The 22,598-nt window shown below is 40.3% G+C and overlaps 1 protein-coding gene across 3 annotated transcripts; it reads right to left on the bottom strand.

Moving 5' to 3' along the window:
- Nucleotides 1–112: 112 nt before the first annotated feature.
- Nucleotides 113–22,490, bottom strand: fzd3b (frizzled class receptor 3b). Of its 3 annotated transcripts, none has more exons than XM_079457847.1 (7): nt 22,258–22,490; nt 20,529–21,096; nt 9,017–9,213; nt 7,262–8,279; nt 3,713–3,861; nt 2,185–2,427; nt 113–2,102 (listed from the first exon to the last, which is right to left on the bottom strand). In XM_079457847.1, the coding sequence occupies exons 2-7, from the start codon at nt 20,760–20,762 to the stop codon at nt 1,892–1,894; spliced, it is 2,052 nt and encodes a 683-aa protein (XP_079313973.1). In that variant the 5' UTR covers nt 20,763–21,096; nt 22,258–22,490; the 3' UTR covers nt 113–1,891. The 3 variants fall into 3 exon arrangements, with proteins under 3 accessions (XP_079313973.1, XP_079313974.1, XP_079313975.1); XM_079457848.1 differs by having other exon boundaries at nt 395–2,102; nt 2,185–2,424; XM_079457849.1 differs by lacking the exons at nt 113–2,102; nt 2,185–2,427 and adding an exon at nt 6,544–6,604 and having other exon boundaries at nt 3,822–3,861.
- Nucleotides 22,491–22,598: the final 108 nt, after the last annotated feature.

Raw genomic sequence — 22,598 nt, 5'->3', positions numbered from 1 at the left:
AACTTAAGTATATGTAATAAAGTATTTACCATAATTCAATGCATAAAAATGAATATATATGTATACTGTGAAATACAAGCTATATGGAAATCAAATATCATAAACAATTATGAAGCAATTCAAAGCATTTATTGGATAATTTGTCACATTGGGATTTTAAGGTTCTCACGTTTTTGTCAAAATTACATAAAAATAACTTAATTAGAATATGTGATGTTTTACTTTGTACATTAGGGGATTTCTTTTCAAAACTTAAAGGTTTTATCCACTAAGTCAAATTGATGGCAATGTATTGAATGCAAATTGAATGTATTTATGTCCTGAAATTGATCAATGTGTATGCTATGCAATAAAAAATGTATTGCACAATGCACATTAAAAATTCACATTTTTATAGAAAAGTTTTATTGAAATCGGGGCATGATGATATCATGTCTTTACAGTCAATCAACATTCGACAGACAGCCACAGTTAAAGTGCTCTGTTGTTTCTTATATGAGTATAACTGCATTCACTAGATGAATTCATCATGAAGATCAAGCGTGCTAGAGACAGCAAAGGCAAATGGTACAGCAGAAGCAGTAACAGCTATTCAAGTCACACATTCGAGTACCACTGAAATCTCCTTAAAAGTAAACGAAAACACTCGGGATGTCACGTAGAGAGCGTTTAAATCGGTTTCAAATGCTTATTCGCATGTATTGTTTGAAAAACACATTTTCTGTTAGATAAATGAAGACGAACGCAAGTGGAGCGAAACTCTGTAAATAGTTCATTAAATCATTATGTAAACTGTTGCATTCAAGGCACCTGAAAATAAAAATGTATTGAACAGAAATCAGCCTTGCTTGTGTTTCACGAAGGATGACCTGAATCGTTGGGAAACATTTTGTGCATTTCGAACCGTTTTCACAAGCTTTGCATGCAAAAATACAGCATTAGCAACGAAAGCGAACGGTCAAATGACATCAGAAAAAGCACCATTTACAAAGAGTCCTGCGCAAGACTTCTGTACACATGATAAACAGTCGACTACAGGATGGGATGGTTCACCAAAAATCAACATTTTGCCATCATTTATTCACACTCGTCCATGTGTAACTCCTGTGTATGACTAATTCTTCTGTGCAACACAAAAGGAAGATATTTTGAGAAATGTTGGTGCAATGGGAGTCGATGTCGTTCGGTACCCTACACTCTTCAAAATATCTTCTTTTATGTTCCGCAGAAAACAGAAAGTCATACAGGCTTGGGATTACATGAGGGTGAATAAATGCTGAGAGAATTTCCATTTGCATGTAAACTGTCCCTTTAACTGTGTGAAATGCAGGTTGAACATAAACCCGATGACCTGATGAGGTAGGCCGCCATCATGGAGACGGCTGGACAAAGCACATCAGGTATCTGTGAGGTGTTTCTGAAAGCCACACACCTCCAAACGGACCAAAGTCTGTATCAGAATGAAGCATATAGCTCGCCACAGGCTGCTAAGACTCTATTACCCATCATGACTTTCAGGCTTGTGAAATCTGATATTTAATGAGTCATCAGTCTTCAAATGTTGTGAAACGTATCACATCAAAAAAGCTCGAGCGATGGATGTAACAGGAATGTTTAGTGACTTTTCCGTGTCCTGCTTTAAGGGTCTTCGGCGTGACGCGGCTGGAGGCAGAGCAGTGCTACTGTATCACCTTACGTGCCCGACGGGGTCTCTGAACTTCACAGTATCAAAGAAAACAGATCTTGTTACTCAAGTACACTTAGTGTGCGACACTAAGGGACCAAATCCTCACAACGGCAACACACATGCATTAAGTCTCCGCCTGTCGTGCAAGGTTTTGCTAAATGTTCCGGCTCCGGGAAGCCATGACCCATCACGTAAGACCCGTAGTTAGGCGGTAGCTCCATCCTCCTCCGCCGCGTGGTTTGCACCGGATGCGTGCCTGATGTTAGTGGACGGGGCCTTGCTCAAGTCCCGCATGCTGCCGTGTCGTGATTGGCCGTCGAGTCGATGGAGGCTCTCGTGACGGGACAGCTGCTCGTTGAGTCGCGGCATGCTCCCGTAAAGCGGGCGTTCCTCCGCGCCTCTGGGGGGGGTGTGCCTGCGTTCAGAGAGAAAACCAGCAGGTTGGTTTTAAACAGGTCTGGACACGCGAGGAGATCTGAAAAATATAACCCGCTCACCTGTCGTCTCTGGAGCGGTGCAGGCTGCCGTGATAGCTGCTCATCTTGCTGTGGACGCTGCTGGCTTTACTCCTCACGTCATCCAGCATGGCCAGATGTGTGGATGAGGCGTGGGTGGACGTGCCCTGGGTGGAGGTACCGCGGGACTTTCGGATGATGGGCGTGTTGGGGTCGCGCAGCAGCAGAGATTGAGAAAAGTCGGGTTCCTGAAGGACCTGACCGCTCTCGTTCACCGCACCGCTGCTGGATGTGCAGAAGACAAGAAGAATTACCAAGATGTAGATCATTCTGAACGCGACGTTGACGGTTTTTATGAAAAGCTTTTAGTGTAAATAATGCTACTGTCTCTCAAAAACCATCACTTTAACATTTACATTTGGTCATTTAGCGGACTAGAAGGTAAACAAAAAAAGCAATTGGAACAACATAAGGACAACAAACTGCATAAGTGCAGTAAAAACTGGTCTCATAAAGCCCAGCACAGTATACAGAGCTGAGGTTGTTGTTGGGGTTTTGTGGATAGAAAGAGTAGAAAAGAAATATAAGTCAATAGTAATCGCTCAGGTGCCGACGGAAGAGATGTGTTTTTTTGCCGATTCTTAAAGATGGCTACAGAATCTGCTGATCCCACAAATGTTGAACCGATCCGGAGCAGGTACGTAAGAGTGATCTTTTGGACATCTATGGGACATTTTAAAACTGCTTTTTTGTGTTTTTGAATAATTATACACCATGATTTCGAAGTTGATGCTTTTTATTGGATCAAAGTTGCACAAATGCCTATTCAAACATAAAGGGTGACCAACAGTAACAAAATAGACAAAGCATATGATGTTATGATATTATACGCTAGCATGCTGTAAAACAGTGACAGAATTCACATTAAGAAGATTAAGACATTCAAACTTTCACTTCGGCGGATGTAGATCGATAATTGTTTTATACATTTCAGGCTCTGCGGTAAACATAAAGGGGAGGAGCTACTAAAAGTCCGGTTGATCATGAAACTGATGTGTTTGGAGAACATTCACCACACCACACCACACCACACCAATTTTATTTATTTACGTTACGTCCACACATATGACTTGTTAACCTAAAAACTTGCATTGGGTCAGAAAGAAACCCAACCGTCAGCTTAAATGAACCCAGAAAATGGTTAAATTTGAAAATAACCCATCACCTTTGAGTGTGTAAAGCCATACATTTATAAAATAAAATAAAAATGTCTTGGACCAATCGTTTGGCTAGACAACACCCTTATGCATCGGCTGGTGTTGTGTAGACCCTTATGAAGTTGCGATGAAACTGATATTTGGACCTCGTTCAAGTCCATTATATGAACATAAGAACCTTGGAAAGCTTTCCTAACAAGCCTCAGTTTGTTGAAACAAACACACGGACGGCTTATATGACATGTGGAATTATCCTTACATTTACATTTTAAAGTGAACTACTCCTGTTACGAAGTATAAAAGGTCATGTTTTAATGGACACTTCTTTGAGCAACAGAAAGAAGATAACTCACTCTTTACGTCTCCGGCCGTGAAAGAAGCCGGCCCACTCGAAACAGGTCTTCTTACTGCCCACCCAGAACACAGATGGGATGCCAACCACCAGTAACATGATGTACTTCATCAGAAAGAGGACGAGGTCGGGCCTACTGGTTTGTTCCACCTACACACACGCAGAGAGAGAGAGCGGAGTGATTAAGAGCCTGTCTCTCACCGCACGGATCACTGATCTCTCCTCCTGACCCTCGGGCTTCACTGCATTCATTATATGATCACGTTTTTATAACACTCGTTTCAATCTAACCTGAATGCTTTTAACTGATTTATAAGACTAAAATACAAACATGCTCAAAACATTCTCATGGAACAGTTTTATTCGTGTAATCTCAGATGTGAATCGCCCCTAGGGTCTGGGGGTGGAGCTTCATTTCTGCTTTTTTATTTGTGTATATATGTGTATGATTCTCATAAAATAGGTCTGAATCCACACCAGATCAGGTTGGTTGCCCGTCTTCGGAGCATTCAGTCCTGACAAGAATATAAGAATTTAACGTTCAGGACAACCACATTTATATCAAATTGTGTAGCTGGAACGAAACTGGAAAAGTGAGTTGTTCATGTGACCGTGACACTCTCTGTCAGACCGTTTGTCTGAGGTGTGGCGCAAACAAAACACTAATTGACAACTTTTCCGTCTCTCTCCGCTGCGGTTTCTTCTTCAGCCCTGCGGTCTAATAACAGTTAGGTATGTGTGGTTTCAAAGCTATTGAGATGCTCAAGCAAAACAACACAACAGTGCTTTACTAATAAAGATGTGTGTGTGTGTGTCCATATTTATTCTGTATATGTAATATCTGTAGTTGATTTCGAGTGTGGATACGCTCTCTCCTTCAGACCGCACAGCTCAGCGCTCCCGGACAATCGTGCTTTCTTCTAGGATCACAAACTCTTCTTCTCTTCCTCTCTGCCAGATGCTCCAGGTCAAAGCACCTGACGCTCATGCGCATGTCACGGTATTCAGAGCAGGACCGTGCATGGTTTTATTCATTTAGGAATGCAAGATGCCAGCATGCATTTATGGCGACGTGTGGCTGTAAATAAGTAAATATTAGTCAATAAATCCTCAAGCATTAAGAAAACAAATAAACGCTTTAAACCTTTCTTTCAGATTGAGATTTGCAATCAGCGCCACCGTTTCTTCTCCCACAGTTTTTCTTTCCTAAAAAGGCACACGTATTATTGAAAGACTCAATCGGCAACGCTCTTTTTGGTTAGGCAAATCAGTTATTGAGTAAATGCATTTGAAAACTGTGTTCAAAACTGTCTACTTAGCATATCGCAACAAAGTTAAGCAAGCCTATACAAAGTTGTTAGAGGCATTCAGAGACGATACTGCAAGTACGTAAAGTAACCTGCAATGTCGTGTTTCAAAAAGAGATGGCGATAGAGAGACACACGTGGTTTAAAAAAACTAATGTTGTCTTTCTTAGACTAGTCTGGAAAGAGCAGTGATGCAACAAGAAAAAAGAAATGAAATCGCTGATCTTTGGTCGTAATTATAATGTTTAAGTGGACATTTTCCACAAGGACGCCAAGACAGCATTCATTCTGCTTAGCAATACGCCTTTAGACATAATCACGGGCGCACATTCAAATCAAAAATGAAAATTCTTTCATGTCATTTTAAACCTGACTTTTTTCTGAAGGACACAAAAGAAGATATTTTGAAGAACGGACACGAAATTCATATACAGGTTTTGAACAACAAGAGGATGAATAATTGAAGACCATTGGAATTGTTTCATTTCCTTCAACTGCAAATGCCCCAGTGAGGTACAGCCGTGTCTCTCGTGAAGACGAGCCATGCGGTGCCAGATCATGCGCTGTGCTTTTAAGAGCGTCTACGGGTGGTGTTTATTATTGAAGCTGACGTAATGACAGGCTTCAGCACCTTGAATCCCAGGAAGGAGGAGATCTGTGACATCCAGCATCAAACAGCTCGGCTCTCCTATTGTTCTCAAAACGCTACAGGCACTGACCAGAGAACAGCCAGCCGCGCATGATCTAACAAGCCCAGTAATAAAAGAAAACCAAGAGGTGCGAGAGATGATCAAATGATTGAGTATGTATCATACGAAACTTGTGCCCAGCGTATTCCTGGAATGACACCTACATTAGAGAGCTGAAGAGGAGGATGATGGAGTGAAATGGAGGTTACAGTGTCATGTGATGCTCGGATCCATTTATTATTGTGAGGAGGAAGAGGCAGAGCATCTCCTGTTACGCGCTGACACAAATGTCTCATGCATCACATATTATAGTATTAGACACGTCAAATTGCACAAATTTAAGTATCGGAAAAAAAGTTTCAGAGAGGCGGAGCAAAGAGGAGATACAAACATGCACGTTATGTGAAAAATACAGCGTTTTTAAACCTTAAATCATCTATACGCATTGCATTACATCTTAAACAAACGATAATATTCATTTTAGCCGTTTCATGTGACCCTTTTAAAATAGCGAGCAATGGATTAAATTTGGGAAGAATTTCCTTTGTATTTTCACTTTTCATGTTATAGATTTATATGATGTACTATTTATACATTTTTAAGCAAAATGAACCATATTATTTATCGCAGTGGCGTTTTAAAATACTAAAGTGTCAGCCAATCACAGCACTGGGCGTTTCCTTTCTAGTCTTAAATGTGAATCACAGACCTAACATAGTAAAGCATCGAGTTTTAATGACCTTAAAATGAGCTATTTCTATCTACATACACCGCGGGACCCCTAACATAAAATTTGCCATGTTGTTTCTACAGAGCACGTTTCGTACATACATTACCTCCTTCAGGAAAGAAGCGAAAACGTGACGACATCTTTGTCCTGTGTCAGCCTCCGTAGTGCTTCGAAATTGAAGGGAGGAGTTATTTGCAACCTCACCGCTAGATGGCGCTAAATTCTCCACATAATAAATGTTTAAAATGTGTTTCCATATATGCTTCAAAAACGATCTTTATGTTAATGTTTCTAAAATATTTGTCATGTTTAAAATGTTTCTAAATATGATTCTTAAATGTGTTCAAATTGATGATGGTGGACCTTAGGGATCATTTTAAAATAACAAAGATGCAATTCATGACAACTTTAGAAGTAAACTTTTCTGAAATTAACTCCTTCCCAGCCAGTGTGGTTTTTTTAAATTGCCAGCCAGCGCCAGAATGTATGATCATTTCGACAAAGCTAAACTCTTCTATAAAAATATCAACATAAAACATATATATTAATTGAAAGAACAAAGCGTTTGCTTTAATACAAATGTCTTCTAAAAGCAACATTTTAAAGAAAAAGCATTAAAATATAAAATTGTATTGTCATCAAAGACAAAATGATAATGAAAACATTGACTGTTTTTGTATCTGTAGATGCTGTACTCTTTCAGAAGATGCGTAACGCGGGGAAATTGTTAAAATAAAAAATGTCAAGGATAAATTCGGTCCCACAACAACATCACAAACAAAGACCAATAGTGGCCATGGATGTTTATCAAAATATAGTTTTACCTGATAAGGGCAGGGGATGTGATATTCTCGACAGCGCTCCTGCACCCACGTCACCTCCCAATCTGAACGGTAGGTCTGTTCGTACAGGTAACACCCCACAACGGTCAGAAGAGGAAGCAGATACAACACCGAAAACACGCCGATCCTGATCATGAACTTCACCAGCTTGTCCTGGTTCTCCTTCTCCAAAGGAATCTCCATTCGGACTCTGTTCAACGCCACGATCCCGACCAACAGCAGCGACACTCCCACCAGAACGTCCAGACACAACGGCGCCAGCACGAACCAGCGAAGAGTGTGAACGTCGTACAGCCCAACAAAACACACGCCGCTGATGTTATCGCCTTCGATTTTATTCATAGCCAGCAGGGTTACGGTCAGCAAGCCCGGTATTCCCCACGCGCTGGCGTGAAAGAGAAGGGCCTTCTTCTCGATGGCTTCGCTGCCCCATTTGGGCACGGCGGCCAGGAACCAGGTGATGGTCAGGATGACCCACCACACGCTGCCCGCCATGGTGAAGAAGTAGAGAACCATGAAGAACAGCGTGCAGACCTTGTTATGTGAGCCTTGGGTGACGGTGGAGGTTTTATACTGGGCGGCGTTGGCGGCGTTACAAGCCACGCGGTCCTCCAGCAGGAAGCCCAGGAAGAACACCAGCGACACCATCATGTAGCAGACGGCGTAGAAGATGATGGGCCGCTCCGGGTAGCGGAAGCGCGTGACGTCGATGAGGAAGGTGAGAAAGGTGAAGAGCGTGGCGGAGAGGCAGACGATTGACACCGCGCCGATGATGTAGCGGGCGAAGGCGAGCTCCTCGCGACGGAAGTACATGTTGGGGCAGGGAGGGGAGCAGTCGCGCACGCCTAGGAACTTGTAGCCCAGCTCGGGTTCGACTTTCAGTTCGCGGGGACACCAGAAACCATAGTCGCGCTGAACGGACATGGGCGATTGGTCGGTGGGGTCATCATCCACGAGAAGGTCCTCGGCGCGAGGGTAAGACTCGTCACAGTCTGGAAACCTGAAGACAAACAAATGACACATTACAACAGCAGATTTATTTGTTTCAAAGTTGATCTCTTGTTTGGGGTTTAAAATAAAAACAATAAGATTATAATAATAATTTAGAATTTGAGCTGATTTTGTATTAAAAGCAGGTAAAGATCAGTCCTGCAATAGTAACCCGCACTTTTATTTTTCAAACTGAGATGGCGATAGAGAGGCTTACGTTTTTTGCAGCTCTAAAAATGTAATGCAAACAGCAGTTAAACAAGTGAATGTAAAATAAATAGTTTTATACTTTATACAAATAAGGCTTTTTTTAGTTCACTCATGGCGGCGTGTGTACAATCTACTGTGAGCTTCAAAATATGAAATCGGTTCAAAAAATTTACATCACACGTATCACCAACCCGTTCGAACATCTCCAGTTTTACTCCTACGAGTTCAAACATTAACTTGATACGACTTGTTTCAGGCTGGAATGAATTGTGAACACATTTTTTCTGTCTTCAAAGAAGTTGTTTTTATCTTTTCAATTAAACATCTGTGTTTGGTTGCTAACCATCTATTTTTTCCCTAACTTACCTTTTGCAATGCATGATTTACAGTTATTCATTTATCTCCAAAACAAATGACAAATAAAGGGACATTTCATCTATCCGCCAAAAAATGACCATAGACAAAGCTACATTTATTATAGCTTCATAGTCTCGCCAACATCGGTCTTAAAAATTATCTACAATTTTTTATCATTACCTGCTGCACTCCGTCTCCTCCGGCCAGGTGACATCGAACATATCCAAGAGTTTCTGACAGTCTCTTTTGGCACGGATGCAGAGGCCACGGCAGGGCAGAGACACACGGCCGTACTCCATACACACCGGGGCGTACAGAGCGCACAGAAAGGGCCTGAGGTCCGGAGAACACTGCAGGTTAACCATGGGGTGGAAGGGCTGTTAAAACAAACAAAAAGGTTGCACATCTTTGAAAGGACATCACGATTAAATCACATTTAATAAAAACAAAAACCAATAGATAAGAATTGATCGAAAGCACAACTGATATGGTAGTCTGCTGTTTTCTTATTGCACTTATGCTTTTTGTTACAATTGCTTCCGTTGTTTACTTAATCTGTAAATCGCTTTAGACTATGAACTACAGATTCAGTAGAAAAACACTGAGCCGCATCCCAGAACTCCAAGGTGCCAAAAGAAAGACGAGCGAGTTGTCTGGGCACAGTAACCTGATGCCCGTCCTGCAGGATCACAGGCCAGTTTGGCAGCTCCAAGTACACTTTTGTGCCCCGAAGGGCCCCAGTGCATGCTGGGACAGCGAGCAGCTGCAGAGCCGAGTATTTAAATTCAAATCTTTGGAAGAACAGACAATGAGTTTCCACCTGGGGCCGGCCAATACACATGCACTTCCTGCTGGGGTCCGGCCTTTTGTGACTGCTGCGTTTCTGGAAAGATTGACACGCGAGGAATTCCTTCATGCTAAACTTAATCCCTAAGTAGCACAATATTTACAGATGATTTGCATAAATTAAAGTTTCCCACCAAGACAAAGACACCAGTTCACTGCTGGGAAAAGCGCACGGCGCTGCGGCAAACCTGAAACGACGTCTCGCAATACACAAGATGCAAATGAGGCGTTAATAAAAGCTCGATCAATATTTTAAGAAGCCTATAAAATATTGACTCTGGTACTGGAGCGGGTAAATTAAAGTGACATGAAAGGAAACATGTGCGGCTTATATTGGCCTCCCGTATGGAAAGTGCATACGTCTCAGTAATTGAGCTACATGAACACAAACAGAATTGAGCCGACATGTTTCTCCCCTAAGAGACCGAACCAAATGCTTTACTGACTTTGAATATCCTCCCCATAACCCCCTGCTCTAATGTACTGAAGAAGTCATCTTATGAATTGACAGGATAACGGAAATATTTTATTAAGTGGTGATTTCGTAAGAAAGTTTTTGGAACCAAAAAAAGCACAATATCAGTTTTTCACTACACTGTTATTATGGCCAGATATTTTGCAATAGTGATATCTTGCGCTATGTGCACTATAAAAAACGTTAACCGTGTTAAAGATGACGCAATGCGAAAAATAAATAAGGAAAAATCATTGTAATAATACATGCACATTCCTAAAGATGTTTTTTATTCATTGTTTTTTAAATGTAATATTTAATATTTAGCTATCAATCAAATTCATCTTAATAGATCTTATTATCTTCTTTTACTTAGCGCTTTTCAATAAATACAAAGTACGAGTGTAAGGTGGAATGAGAATTTGTATCCATTGTCTCTTAAAGCTAAATTTTCAACCTAGTCACACAGGAATACGTAACAATTTACCAGGCAGTTTTTCGTATGAAAAACCTACCATTACTAAGAAAAGGCAATATCGCAACCACACCCCTAACCCCGCCCCTAACGTCACTGGCACGAAAGCACATCGTACTAAAATGTACAAATTTACACGAATTAGCCAAAAGTAGCAACATCGTAAAATAGTTACGTTTTGGTGTAAGACTATGTTACATAATTAACGATATTATTAAATGTATAAAACAAAAACAATGTTGATAATCGTTGTTTTAATAGCACAGTTAATGACAATATCGGTAAACTGTGACACCACTACGTACGATTATTAAAACGCAATCCTGAAGCTCCACCCACAAAATGTAAGAAAAAGACTGGTCATATGAATTCATACGAATGATAATGTACTAATTTATTCATACAGATGAGTATAAATTCATATGAAATAGCCACCAATTCACTATTGAATACATGAAAATAGTTACGAATAGTTCAAAAATGCCAATGAGATTGTGTTGGATCAGACGTGTCGCAGTGGGATGTCTAACAGTAAAAATGTTCCACATGCAGATGAAAAACAAAAGACATAATACATGACACACAAGCCAAGCTGTGCTACAGTTCACGACAACTTCAAAAAACTGACAGCATACTTTGTTGTTTTGGAAAGAGCTTGAAGCAACAAGAAGTCTGGGTTTCGTTTAACAACCGTTGTCATCAGCGCCCTGAGAGTTCAAACACAGCTGGCTCTTCCCTAAAGGAAAAGATCATCCCATAATGATTTCCTCATTTAACGTACATCTCTTTCGTTTGTGGAACAGAGATATTGTATATGCATGCTGTATATTGTGAGTCTTCTGAAACCACGCAAGAGCAGACAGACAGAAATGTTCCTAACCGCCACGAGGAAATGTCTTTCATGCATTAAAAACAGCACTTATTGTTTTTAAATATATATACATATACGGGACTATTTATGTTTCATGATACAGGTTAAGGTTAACGTATGGTCATGTTAGCCCAGATTCACATTTCGGGTCTAAAACAGCGTGGAAAACGAGAGCCGGGCCAATTCTCAAGTCAAATGACCCACGGTGCGCGCACGCCACTCTGCAAAGTTGAACTACTTACAACGTGATGCGGCACCCCTAGAAAAATGTCGTCCCCATTTGCGCAAGCCTGAACTTGTGCGTGCAAAAGACGCCAAATGTGAATCGCCCCTAAATGATGCAGATTTCTACGAATTTAATTCTGTGTATATAACCACACACCCTCTCTATGCAAGCAACACAACCCAGCACAGATTCTGCATCAATCGGGCCAATAGAGACGCCATTAGTGCGACATAAATCTTCTCGTTGTCGGAGCGTGAAATGCCATTTTCCCTGCTATGCTCTGAAGACTCAATGGAGATCACAGGCTTTTATTCTGTGTGCAGGAGGTAAAGCGCTCCTGAAAGCGCGCTGAAAAATATATAAGCGACGGTCCCGAGGCTTAATGCGTTCTGAAGAGAAGAAAAGAAACACATCACAAGAGTGTCACTCATCCATCAAACTGAGACGACACACCACTTTATAATGAATAAAGTCAGCTTCATTATACGACACGTGGTGAAGCTCTTTCTCTTGTGTTATAGGGCTGAGTCTATAATAAATGGATTTCTCTACTGATCTATATAATTATAAATGTGGATTATTTCAAGGACCGCTTTCACGGACAAGTTTTAAGGCTAGTCCCAGACTGAAATGAATGTGTGACCTTAACTGAATATAACGTGACCAGAAATATCTTAAAATATATCAGCGTCATTGTTTCGTCTCACCGGAAATGTATACTTGTAGGGTATCTTTATAATAGCTTAATTCAACGAAGGCATAGTACTGGTTCAAGCCAAGCCGTTTCAGTGAAAACGTACCCAAGTTGCCTCCATGAATATGAATATCATTTGATTTAAAACTTTGATCTAAATTATGTTCTTGATATATTTATGTAATATATATAATAATAAAATATTATTGATATATTTAATCTCTTCAGAACCCAGTACTAACATCAAGTGTTTTAGAAAGCACTCGCTCAATACCGCTCTTCATTTACTTCACACGCAAAAATGGCTCTCAATATTTCAGCATGCATGCATATGTGCATGTTAGCACTCCCATAGCGTGTGTTGTCAAGCGTGTGCACTTAGAAACGTAGGCTAAGCATTACAGTCACTACAAACTACACCCAGTGGGAAGAGCATTAGGATCTCTCTCTCCATCTATTACTCCGGGGGTCTCGACCTTGCAGACCTAAGTGCCAGACATCATTTCTCCTATAACAATCTCCTCCGGGTCTCTACTCTCAAGTTATTGCCCACCTGTGCAGTAGGGCACACTGAACAAATTATAGTCTGGACTTGTTTATAAATATTGAATATATTAAAATATATATTAAACAGACTCCAGGAATTGGAAACTTACATTTACATTTATTCATTTGGCAGACAATTTAATACTTGAAATGCAAATTTCTCTGTGTATTTGCATAAATGTGCATGTGTAACTTGTGAACGCCATATAAAAATGAACCATATTTTTACTACAGTAACCATACCTTAACTATAGTATTTGCAGTAAAGCACAGGAACCACAAATATACCATATTTTCATTATAGTTTAACCATGATGTCACAACTGTGCAATTAATCGAAAATGAATCTTAATCGTCAATTTTGGCCTTCATCGCTTACAAAGAGAAAATAATGGAGGTAAACGATTATTGTGCCGCATTCCACTTTGCAAGGATCTTTTCTTATAGTATAAATCCACAGCGCACCCTTTCCATTTCAGTGGTTCAGCGGTGCTATTTCTTTACATTTATTTTGAAGTCTTTTTATTTTCTATGTTGCTTTAAAGGTTCATGAGTAATCGTGTTTAAAAAATGGTGATTTCAATATTGGCCGTAATAATCGTGATTATGATTTGTGTCATAATCCAGCAGCTCACTTGATGTAGTTAAACTATGGTAATAATAATTGTAATAAATCAGACAAAACATGGATCTATGTGTATATATAGCACTTTTTTATAATGTTATCATGTTTTAGTTGTGTTTTTATTGTGTTATTTCACTGTATTTTTGAGTTATCGTGGCTTAAATCAAAACCAAACAACTGTTTTTGAAAACTTCAATCTTCACGTATGTATATATATATATATATATATATATAGTGCAAACTAGTCAATAAGCAGACTAAATGACCATACAGGTTGATTTCTAAATGTTTTACTTCATACTGGGAATCGTCAGGAACGATATCCATAAGCAGGATCGCTAAAATGCGAAAACGATACCAAACCCTCTTCAGCGGGCCGTGGAAGGTGTAATGAAGATCGCTCGCACACATTCCCTTCATACACATTATTGAGTCTAATCTCCATGTCTAAGACTGTAATGGGTCATTAAAACATTGCAGAGTTGATGTGAAAGCTGCGCTCATGTGCCAGAAAGCTCAGACTGTGTAAGAGATGCAGGGGGGGTCTGGCAACCATGCAAAAGAACACATTTGTCTCTCATAGTCGCCAAGAGCCACTCCTCCAACACTGCAATAGACGGATTAAGTTTCTGTCTGTTTCTCTTTTGTCAAACCCATGATTCGTTTAAAGAATCGATGAATAGGGGTTACCGTTGAAAGCTGGCGAGTGTTTTAGAGCAGGGGTTTTCAAACTTCTCATGCCAAGGACCCCCAAATATGTTTAACCTTTCGCGAGGGACCCCCTTTCTAAAATACATATTCTTTTGTATAAAGAAGCATTTGAACTGTTATACAAATAATACGTGTGATATGAAGATAACATATTGTTTGAAAAAGTAAAACTGGAATAATCTTCATTCTTCAGTATAGGGTTTTACAACTTTTGCTGTCTTTAGCTTCTCAGACATTTTCTGGGGACCCCTTAAACCATTCTGGGGGTCCCATGGCACTAGTTTGAAAAGCCCTGTTTTGAGGACGAATGCGTGCTTGCGCTGCCATAACACTTAAAAGGATGGTCATATATTCCGTATTTTATTTGCGATACAGAAAATTAAGTTTTTGTAGAATGCTGGTTACCAAACATCCCTAAACCCCTATGAAACAAACCAACTGAAACATTTCTCAAAATATCTTCCTATGTGTCCCACAGGTTTTGAACAACTAGAGTCAGAATTATTAAGTTTGGGTGAAATATTCATCAAAAACGGTGGTTTTACGATGGTAAATAGTGTGCTACCATATTGGCCGACTGAAGGTGTCTGGACTGCACAGCTTTTACTGGAAGCGCGAGACACGGATGAAGAATGAAATCCAATCTGAGCAGTAAACAGCCCCTCTCACTGAGCAGGTGGATTAACTAAAGCAAACGTGACTCCTGCTCGTGGAAAAGCCAGTTTGCCAACTCTGCAAAGAGTCGCTTAATGGAAAAAAACTGCGCCGCGGTCTCTCGGGATTAGAAAGTCAAAGGGTTCGTACATAATAATGTTTTCCCCACAGGGCGTGTGCGTGCTACGCAAGACTTCTGATTATTTCTGAATGACTGACTGAATATCTACTCGACCGTAAGCTCTCATTTGTAATGTCATTACAGGAAAAGCGGCCAGTTCGAATGACAAATCTTACAATTGTTTAACCAATGCCATTGTGTGACATAAGAGTATTCACAACAATTGAGTCTAGGCTTCATGGTGTGGTATCATATTTGAAATGTGAACATGTCAACCATATGAAGAAATGAAGGTTTGACCAACGGTTTTGACTATGCTAACAGGACAGATATCAACATTTGGCGGTACTCGTACCCATTGTTTTATTTTTAGTGCATGATTTTTTCATAGTCGGGTACATTTTCAGGATTGTCACATCCGTAACGGTACATATTCTTCATAAATGGACAAATGAAAATTAGAAATAAAGTAACTATTTGATGTACTACAAAGAGGCATCCCTTCTTCATTGGTTGGGTATTATTGCGTCAGGTTTGTGCATTTTATTTAACAGAAATCCTTTAAAGTTTGACTTCTCCCAAAACGCATGTTTATTTTCTGTCCATAACGCATGTTTATTTTCGCTGTTTTAAAGTAGAAGATTTGTTCATAGACTGACATTTCGCTGCTGTTTAGACTCTATCAACAAGGGTCTAACAAAACATAAAGAGATGGCTCAATATATTCGTAGCAAATAGATTCTCTGAGCATTTGTATGTCACATCCATAACGCTGGAAATGCAAATGCATGTTTATTAGGCCTATACCTTACAGCCAATGAATGTGTTACAACCTGCTGCCATTGAACTTCTACACTTTACTGACGCAATAAAGGTTTAATTCAACCATTTTTATGTGAACTATTAAAAACTGAATAGATAAAACCTGAAAAATAAAACTGAATTTAAACTTTAAGACAAATATTGCCATAGCTCTACGATACATATCTTAATGTTTATTGTATTGCGATATATGCGATTTTCCTTGAGGGTGTGCTTTTTGGCCCAGTAAACAACCACCTAGCAACCACCCAGAACACCGTAGCAACCAGCTAGCAATACCCTAGAAATTGGACAGCCTAGGAACTCCTTAGCGATAGCATACGACCTGGCAACCGCCTGCAACACCATACAGACGTTTCTGACATCATCAGCGTACAAACTATTTACTTGGCTAGACGCCATAACGTTTGTCTCGCTTTCGCCATCTGTGCTTGAAATAAAACACTTATCTTTACATTTGTTCAAGCCCAATGACGTTGATCTGACATTTCACGCGAGACGGAGTGTGACAGCTCAAATTATTAAATATTATTATTATAATCTCACCTTTGTGAATCGGGATAAGACGTTTTTTATGTGCCTGTTCAAAAACAAAGTATCTGTATTTAATACGTTTCTGCATAATTGAAAATGACTGACGCACCTCAGACCCAAATGTTGAAGTTGTGATGCTTTCATTTCAGTTTATGAAATATGCGAACTTGAAACGCAGAATATGTGCAAATGCAAATAAATTTCATAAATGTTTCCAGGCTGCATTCAAAGGTTTTTGTGGGCACGGTTTTCTCACAAATAGACGCTGATTGAGCGATACCAAACCAGGAGCGAACGGTCCGCTTGAGTGACACGGCAACACGCTGCTCGCCCTCGACAGGGTGAATAAAATCGGTGTGCGGGGGACACACAGAGAATAAAACACATCCTGTCTCCCACTAGAACAACAACAAAGATAAACTCCTTCTGCAGACTGGGATTGGCTCCGGGCGGCACTGCCGTGAAAGACTCGCCTGTCCTGAAAGGGAAAACTGGCCAAATGTAAAGTTATTTCCTTAATCTGAGCTCTGGAGGAAAAACGGCAGAGAGAAAAGGACATCTCGCTCCCACACTCGTCTCCTGTCATTCAACCGTCCTTGAATCGAGATCAGTCGTTCCTCCGTCCTGGCCACGTCTACCGCGTTTTACCACGCTTTACCATGGTAACCTTGATGCGTTAAGTGGCCCTTCTGAGGAGGAGGGCTTTTGACGACACTTCATCCTCAGGGGTCAGAGGTCAGTGGGAAAGACCACCTCCTGGGAACACTAAAGCTTTTGAGACGTTCAATTAAGGTTCGTTACCATGGTGACACCTCTACCCGGTTAAGGAGGGCGAATGAACGTGAGAGAAAAGGAGACGGTGAAAGAGAGATTTGAGTCGTAGAGCAGTAGAAAAAGAGCAGTTGTGTACAAACGACAGGAGGTCTCGTATGTACAAGACTACACAACATTACAATGACATCAGGCTTCGTTTTAACTCACTCGCTTCAAGCTGTAAGAATTTGCATCCGTTCACACGGGAGGTCAAACAGAATGCTGGGTGTTTTAGACGAAAGCTTTAAGCTTGAAAATGTTTTTTATTTATGCATTATCTTTTATGGAACGCTGCAGCAGTGGTAACACAAATAGCAACTTTTATATCGTGTTTAGCGTGCACATTTTCTGCATGCATGGCTGCATGACCTGCTTCATTTGCCAAAACTGTTAAACAGACAGTGATAAATATAACCGGCAAAGAGGTTCTTTCTAAACATCACAACAGGACTCAAATTGTGTTCTGGTTCATTTGCTCATTGGCTGGTGGTGACTAAACCCGCTGGCCCAAGTTGTTATTTCAGAAGTTTAATGCTTTTTAATAAAACATCGAAGATCAAACAAGCTTTGAAAAAAGCAACATTTTAGGATTTAATAATCGCATCCAGAATAAAAGTTTGTGTTTATGTAATATGGATATACATTTTTTTGTATTTATAAAAATATATGCATGTATGTGTATGTTACGATCATGCTTAATAAGATGCTAACGTGGTAGGTCATGTAAACACACAAAAAACATTATTATATCAGGGAAAGGTCATAAACGGCGTAAGCCCAAAACACAGTTTTTGCACATTTCCCACGATTTCGTGCTGCATGTAAACGCATTTAGCGGTTTTCTCTCAGCTTTGTTTATGTGCGCATGTCTGACGTCGTAATAGTAAAAGTCCCAAACGGATGTAACCGTTAAATTTGCAGTTACTGCGACCATGAGAAGAAATATAAAAAACGATTTTTACCGCAGCTATTTTAATTACTAGATGGACTATCGATGATGACGTCACTACACGCGAGAAACCTGACAAGTCCCAGATTTCCATGTAAAAACGGTTTTCTGCGTAACCGGTTGATTGATATACATGTAAACCGGAGAAACTGGTTTATTTTACACATTTTTGAAACAAGAAAACAGAGTTTTTTTATCATAATAAATAAAAGTTGTGCAAGTTAACGCACTCTTGCATGACGTGTGATTGACAGGAAGGCATTGAGTATGGATTTCACGAATCATGCGTGAATCATGCAACTTCATTTACAAAGCTTCAGCCTGACATAAATGCGATTTTTCTCCCGATCCTTCCCATCTCCCCTCCCAAGTTTATTTGAAATAGTTCAAATAAATATTAAAATATTGTCTTAAAATAAGTAAGGATTAAAAACACCACCTACAAGCCCCCCCACAACATCACAGAGGTGCTAGCGGGGTAAATAGAGAGGTGGTGAAAGGGTAGTTTAGCGGTCTCTGGTGATGTTTCACTAGCAGGGCATCTCTAGGTGATGTAATACACATCCACAGGGGACACTCGACACCCCCGACAGATGGATCACCGAACATCTCACCGGGTGGGTCACGTGACCCCCGGGATCTACAGCAGGCCTCTGACGCTTTCTGCTGTGTTGAGACTGTGGCGAACAGGGATAAGCGCTTCTGTTCTTCATTCGAGGTTAATTGACTGAAACAATGGAAGAAAGCGCATTAGTCTGACATCAATCCGGCCATTGTGAGAGATTATCAGGCGGTCGGCTTTATGGAAAACCATTAGGTGCATGCAGCACATGAAACAAAATGCCATTCAACGAACAGTGCATTCCTGAGACGACTCAGAGGCTTTCACGAGATATGTGGGGCAGTTTGACGTTCCTTGGACGGATTTCAGAGACAGATGGGATATCACACATTTGTGTGTGGCACAAATTTATCAAAACAAAACATTTCCAATGAATAAAAAGACTTTTGGATAAAACTAAATTAAGCCGACATTTTAATGCCATGAACGAATAGCCAATTTGCTGAGCTATTTTGTAGAAGTCTGCATTTTACACCTAACATTTTAAGCCAATTTACAGGGTTTAATAATGGCTCTTAAAAGATGGAGGCATTCATAATTTATTTTTACACAGAGATTGATAGGTCTATTACAATAATCTGTTGATTTGAGCAATCTTGGTTGCATTACTTGTCAATGGTGGTGGCCCAAAAAGTGAGAAAAAAAGAATTTTTCGTGTTATTTTTTCCAAATTTGCATGCCTGCAACTCAAAATATATTTGAGATTTCTCAATTTCCTTTTAGATTTTGGTTCTTCATAAACTTGTCTTTTGGCGTCCACATTTTAAAGGCCCTATACCGTACAACGATAAAGATATGGGGGCTCTCAAATTTGCTCCAACAAACGTGGGTCACTTTGCATACAGCTGATATTGCACTATATTTTCAGACATTGTATATTTAAAAGAAGTCGACTAAATTTATCAAAAATAAATTTATTAAAAGAATTGATAACAATTACTCCATAAGCATTTAGCAAGTTTGTTCTTTATTGAAGTGCATTCTTCCGTTTCATAAAGCTAGGAGACAATATCTACGATGTCGCTGCTGGCATAAGAACAGCAATTTTTTTCCCAATGATGCTTTCCGGACCCATTACAGATAAAATGAAGGATCTCATTACGTTCATCGAAATAGCTGCGGCAGCCATTAAACTCCTAAGCAAGCAAACACTGACTGACACAGATGTGAACACAAGAACATCAATATAAGATGTCGAAACAATGTTTTCATTAACACATTTTGAAGATTTTCACGGAAATCCCTTTTGAAACGAGCTTGTGTTTAATTACCAGAAGTATGTGCATCCTAAAATGCATAAACATTCACAAATAATAAATTAGACACATTTCACTGAGAGCCAAAACTATTGCCGTAAAGGCATTATCGTGACCTAAGGAATATAGATGAAGGGTAGCTCGCCGGACACCACAGACGCAGATTAGATAACAACACACAGAGATCAAATTGCACACTAGTAAGTGTGGTTGCGTGTGTCGTCCAACCAGTTTACAGTCACAGACCATCAAAACAACAGAAACACAGACGACACCAAAAACAGACATTCACGATTTGCTCAATAAGTAATTTTCACTACTTTAAAAGCTTATTTCAATCTTCACCTGCAGTCGAAACTATTCAATATCATCAAAGTAGCAACCACGAGCTGCCACGACAACAAGCTCCATAGCAACCCCGCTTCCTGCCCACCAATCCCTGCAATATATGGCAGAAATAAAGCCTCTCTCACCTCCATGGCTAAAGCGGCGGTCTGCTGGTCGTAATGGTTCAGAAGGTTCGGCATGAAAGTGGTATTGTAGGGAAGATCCTGGCACATCCGAAGGCCAATGGACTCACAGGTGAACATGCTGTGACTGCCGCCCGAGTCCATGTGGATGCACATGCCGGTCGTGAAGAGATACAGGACCATCAGCAGGCGAAAACAAGTTGCCCCAGGTGAGGGTACATCCAGGATATGCCCCATTGTTAAATGGCAATACACAATGGGGCGAGATTAAAGACTCAAAGACACAAACACAAGGGTTTATTCTCTACGCGGGGATCTGCCACACCCATAGTGTGTAAGGTATACCGGCACGATTCACTGCTTCCATCTCTGTCCTGTTTCTCAGACGGTCCTCATAGATACCTGCCTGTTGACCTGCGTTTTGGGTCAGTTCACGCTTTGATCTGGACCCTCAACAGTCAAGCATGTATCTTGGAGCATTTATACATCGGTGACAAATGACAACTCTGTTTGGTCAGGGTGGTCTGGAACGGAGCTCTGGAAAGTGGATGCAACAACGGATACTTGAAACCTGTAACAACATAAAAGAAACACGTCAAAATACACAGGAAGCTTTTGAAAAGTCATATTTGAAGTCATCGTGCAAATAAACAAATTATACAAATTGGTGATCTGGTTAACTTATTTAGCTTCGTGTCTGGCAAAGCGAACCACAGCCCGCTGTAAATAAACCGTTACTGTTGTATTTAAACAGCTGGGTTACGGTCATACACGTCGACAATACATTAACCTTGACGAATCTCACAAAACATGTCAAGAATATGTCCATACGTCCCCATGTTGGTGATGTTTGAACCACAACATTCGTTATGTCAACATGTCATTACAATAATGTTACGATGCAAATTGCAATTTTACTCAAATACATAAAGAGTTTGGTTCCAAAACGAGAAAAGTCAAAAATCATGTTATTTATTGTGCATTCCAATAAATATCAATCAAGCTGCAGATTTAAGCCGTAATAACTCAATAATACAGCTAACTAAGACAACAATAACATGATAACATCATAAAAAGCATGAAACGGAGTAATGTCATTTCGGAACCAAACTCTTCATATATTTGACACAAAATAACAGAATGCGTTAAGTTCAAACGAATTGCATAAATGAACTGACCCCGTCCATATAAAAAAGTGTCATGCATATATTCAGTATTTCTCAATCCTCACTGTGTTAAATCCGAATTAAGTGGAGTCATTAAATGTCCCATCCCCCTAACAACACGTTTGTGTTTCTCCACACACACACAACCTGCCCCACTCTTGGTAAACAGTAAGCAGCAGCCATAAACAATGATTAAACTCTTTATTATTTCGACTATTTAAAAATCAACTAATATTAATGGGTTAATATGCATATGCACCAAACGTGTCAAACGAATTCAAAATACTGATTTGCAATAGAAAAACAGAAATGTGCATGATCTATATCTATATCTATATCTAAAAATATGGACGTTTTTCCGTAATTCTGAAATGCAACGATGCTGCATTTAATGCAGCACCGCCACTGATGTACTGCGCGTAAGGTGTCCCAACCCTGAATATAAACCAAACACGCAAAACATACAATAACACGCATGATCTGATCACATGTATGACTTAAACACATCACTATATGTGTCAAACCCAGCAGGCACGGGACTCAAAATCACGCATGTGAAACTTTACCGTGTCCTGGCAGAGATCCGCTGCTTTTACTACCTATGCGTGTCCGTCCGTGTAGATCCGCGCATCGGCTTTGAATCCCGCAACACGTCACGTCACGACACGTCAAGCGCCGGCTCGCGATGTTAGTTTGTGACGCCGATTGATACAAATAATCGTAAACTATCACTTGAAGAGCGTCAGACAGACACGACTGGTGTCTTTGCATATTCAAAGAGAAACTCTCCCACTACTGTGGATTTGCCCCACCTTCGACTGCGCCGTAACCCGTCCTACCGGCAGGAGGCGCTGTGAGGCCATTGAGTCGCATTGAAACATCAACTTGTTTTTTTACTTGTTTGAGC

This window comes from Barbatula barbatula, assembly GCF_947034865.1.
Source record: "Barbatula barbatula genome assembly, chromosome: 6".
NCBI classification, from domain to species: Eukaryota; Metazoa; Chordata; class Actinopteri; order Cypriniformes; family Nemacheilidae; genus Barbatula; species Barbatula barbatula.
Note: the sequence above shows the minus strand (reverse complement) of the source record. Positions and strands in the feature narration are given on the sequence as shown.